At 37.6% G+C, this 4197-nt stretch overlaps 1 protein-coding gene across 1 annotated transcript; it reads right to left on the reverse strand.

Annotated features, from left to right (window-relative positions):
• Positions 1 to 1995: 1995 nt before the first annotated feature.
• Positions 1996 to 3555, reverse strand: LOC110709435 (probable D-2-hydroxyglutarate dehydrogenase, mitochondrial). Its single transcript, XM_021887654.1, has 2 exons — positions 3161 to 3555; positions 1996 to 2724 (listed from the first exon to the last, which is right to left on the reverse strand). The coding sequence occupies exons 1-2, from the start codon at positions 3283 to 3285 to the stop codon at positions 2574 to 2576; spliced, it is 276 nt and encodes a 91-aa protein (XP_021743346.1). The 5' UTR covers positions 3286 to 3555; the 3' UTR covers positions 1996 to 2573.
• Positions 3556 to 4197: the final 642 nt, after the last annotated feature.

Below are 4197 nucleotides of genomic sequence, written 5' to 3' on the forward strand. Positions count from 1 at the left end.
AATGACAAAGAAATAATTAAAGCAATGGAAACACTTGAGAATAAAACAGTAATCATTGAAGAAACTGAAACAATTAACATCTCAGTGGATCCTACCGTTAAGAGAGAGGTTAAAATTGGCTTAACCTCTAAATCAAGAGGAAAGAACTCAACTAATTGATCTACTTAAAGAATTCATCGATGTTTACGCTTGGTCTTACGAAAATATGCCAAGAATAAATAGAGAAATTGCTCAACACACTATACCACTTATTCCGGGAATGAAACTTGTAAAACAAAAGTTGTGTCGAATGAAAACCCGATGAAGCTCATAAAATAAAAGAAGAAGTTCAAAAGCAAACAACTGCAGGTTTTATCAAAGTATCCAAGTATCCAGAATGGGTCGTCAACGTGGTACCAGTTCCCAAGAAGGATGGTAGAGTAAGAATGTGTGTCGACTACAGAGATCTTAACAAGGCAAGTCCAAAGGACGACTTCCCTTTACCACACATCGACATCTTAGTAGACAATACGGCCAATCATGCACTTCTCTCGTTTATGGATGGATACGTAGGCTACAACCAGATTCTCATGGCGGAAGAAGACATGGAGAAAACAACTTTTATAACACCATGGGGTACTTACTGCTACACGGTAATGCCATTCGGGTTGAAAAACACGGGTGCCACCTACCAAAGAGTAGCAACTGCCTTACTTCATCACATGATGCACAAAGAGATCGAAGTCTATGTAGAAGACATGATTGTAATATCAAAGGATCGCCCCAGACACCAAACAACCTTAAGAAAATTCTTTGAAAGACTTCGAAAATACAACATGAGGCTGAATCTTGCCAAGTGTGCATGTAGGGTTACCTCAGGAAAGCTCTTAGGCTATGTCATTAGCTCTAGAGGAATAGAGATAGATCCCACTAAAATCAACGAAATCATGTAAATGCCACCGCCCACGACCAAGAAGTAAATTCGAGGATTTATTGGCCGGTTGCAATACATAAGTAGGTTCATATCAAAGCTTACCACGATATGTGAACCAATATTCAAGAAACTCAAGAAAAATGTACCAACAACATGAGACAATGAATGTCAAGAAGCCTTTGATAAGATCAAAGCCTATCTTGCGAATCTCCTTGTATTAGCACCAGCATTGCCAGGCATTCCTCTTTGCCTTTACTTAACAGTCACCAAGGAAACAATGGGAGCTATGCTCGCACAAGAAATAGAAGGGAAGGAAAATTTTTTCTACTACCTGAGTAAGAAGATGCTTGAGTACGAAGTTTGCTACACACCGCTCGAAAAGTTGTGCCTCGCACTTGTGTGGGCCACAACCAAGTTAAGGAATTACATGCTCGTCCATACAGTCTATGTAGTATCTCAAATGGATCCCCTCAAGTACCTCTTTGAGAAATCCACACTCAATGGAAGAATATCCAGATGGATAGTAAACTTAGCCCAATTCGACCTAAGATTTATGCCCCAAAAAGCCATCAAAGGATCTGTGGTCTCGGATTTCTTAGCAGACTTTCCAATTGAGGATTCAACACCAACACAAGGGGACGATTTCCCAGATAAAGAATTAATGGTCACGGAGGATGATACTTGGACATTATACTTTGACGGCGCATCTAACTAGAAAGGGTGTGGTGTAGGAGTCTTATTAGTATCACCTAAGGAAGAACATGTCTCAATCTCAATTAAGCCTGACTTCGACATTACCAACAACGCTGCGGAATACAAACACTACTAAATTTTTGATCTATTGCAACCCCCAAATCTGTTGCATTAGGCGTCAAAATCTGTGGCATTAGGCCTAATGCAACGGCCATGTACCGTGGCATCTGCTGGCGTTGCAGTAGGTCTAATGCAACGACTTATGACACCTAATGCCACGGCACCACTGATCCGTGGCAATAGACCAATACCTGTTGCAACGACATAACTTATCCGTGGCAATAGAGTACTGACTAATAGTTATGATGAAATTGAACCTATTGCAACGGATGAAGCTAATTAATACAATGATAGGAGTACGTATCTACTGCAACGGATTGATCTTTTTTTTTTTTTTTTTGTTTTTTGTTGGGAAGGAATGGTAATATAATATATGTATAATTAGTCAGTACAAATCTAAATATACTAACAAAAAACAAAATAAAGTATCATTTATATATAATAATTATAATGCGAAATACGTACATTACAAAATATTACTCGCTTGTTTTTGGTATGACATACCCTACTAATAAAAAATAAAAGTTATATAAAGCATTTAATCGTCCAATAAGCCAAAATTTCCAAATCTTCACAAAGCCGGAACTTGAATAAGAGTCGCCAACATATATGCACCATTTGTTAGATGACTACTCACTATTCTTCCGCTGCATTTAACTCTTCATGCACCTACACGTAAAATTGAAAAAAATAATAGAAATATAATTGAACTAAATTATAAATTATAATAGACCAAGGCCACAATCAACATGAGTAAAGTTCAAAACGCACAGATGATGGTTGTTTAAAAGATGGCAGCAAAGAAGTTTTTTTTTTGGAAAAAGACATATAAAATGGGCAATCATCATTACATATATGGGAAAAACAAAAGAAAGGTTAAGGTTGAAACCTCACGGATACGCCAAAATGAAGATACTTGATTAATGTCTTGTGCAACCACACCATCTAATATTAAACCACTTTCCATCAAGCCAAACAAGAACGTCTCAAGCCTCTCTCTGGATACATAACCATCATCCAATTTCAGATCTATGAATTACTAATCATTATTTATAACAATATCCTGTTGGCAACCAATACAAAAATATGTAAGCAAACTACACATACTTTTCTTTAAAGTTAGCAAGATGGGTGGATGGGCCTCAGTTAGGAGTCAGGCTAGAGAAAAAGGGAGCAGAGACCAGCTCAGACAGAAAACCTAGGAACAGAGAAGGGGGAGGGGGGTAGAGAGTCTATGCTTGGTACAACCCTTAGCTACTTGGTCAAAGATAAATACAAAAGTATATATGTGTTATAACTCTTATAAGTACCACCAATCTAGACATCGTTGATGGAAGAGAAACACCAACATTAAAACATGCCAACTGTTGTGTGCCTTGGTAGATACAAGACAGCAGCAAACCAACAACTAATTTAATAACTTCAGATACATACCTATCATAGGATTCATCACTCCCTGTGGTCTCAATCAGAACATAGAAGTTGTGCACTGCAGGAGGCAATGGATTTCTAACACCTTCTATATTATTCAACACCTGTAACAGAATCAGCCAGGTCATTCTGTATCTTATTGATGTTCATTGAAATTAGTCAATTAGTCATCAAATACCTAACTTAAAATGACAAACAAACTAGTGTATTCTCCAAAAAATAAAAAATAAAATAAAATAAAATTATAAAGAGACTAGAGAAACCTGAAGTTTTTATATGGTTATATAGCAAGCTAGAATAATATGAAGAGAATGCCAGTAATCCAGTATGCCACAAAGGTAGAAATTAGTCATCAAAACCCTAACTGGATGTTTGAATGGGAAGGAAAGAATAGAATAGATTGAACTTTTTTCATACTTACTATAGCTGCTATAATGCGAGGACAGGAGTTAACTACAGTAGTATATTTGTCTCTAGAATAAGGGGAGTAGGGTATACGTGACAGAGTTGTGCTTGTGCATCCAAAGAAAGTATTGAAGAAATTATCAGGAGAGTCATTTGCAAGAGAGAAAGACACGTTCCCCACACAATTATGTTCTAGACATTCTGAAATACCTAAAACTCGAGTTGAAACAAGAAAACAAATTACCAAAACAAATAGAACCAATGATTGATGGTTTAACCTGTAGGGTTTCATAGTGACCCGACACTATGCGGAAGGAAACCCACCAAGACCCGCCCCTAAATTAAAGAAATTAAACAAGCATAATTAACTTAATCAAACAAGATTAAGGACAAGAATTATACCTTTGACGCGTGCTTCGCTCCTAAAGAGCTCTTACTTCAAAATCCCGAAAAGACGAGATCTCCGACGGATCGTACCCTCGACCCGACCTGAGCGTCCTAAGCCTCGAAGGTTAGTCGAGGCCCGGACAAAACAAACTTGGAGTTTTACGAATTTCAAGGCTTACTCAACAATGGAGTTACCTTTACTTTTCCACTCAAGGTTGTGTCAAATCCCAATACCAAGCTTGGTATTT

The sequence above is a fragment of the Chenopodium quinoa genome, unplaced genomic scaffold, assembly GCF_001683475.1.
Source record: "Chenopodium quinoa cultivar QQ74 unplaced genomic scaffold, ASM168347v1, whole genome shotgun sequence".
Lineage (NCBI taxonomy): Eukaryota > Viridiplantae > Streptophyta > Magnoliopsida > Caryophyllales > Amaranthaceae > Chenopodium > Chenopodium quinoa.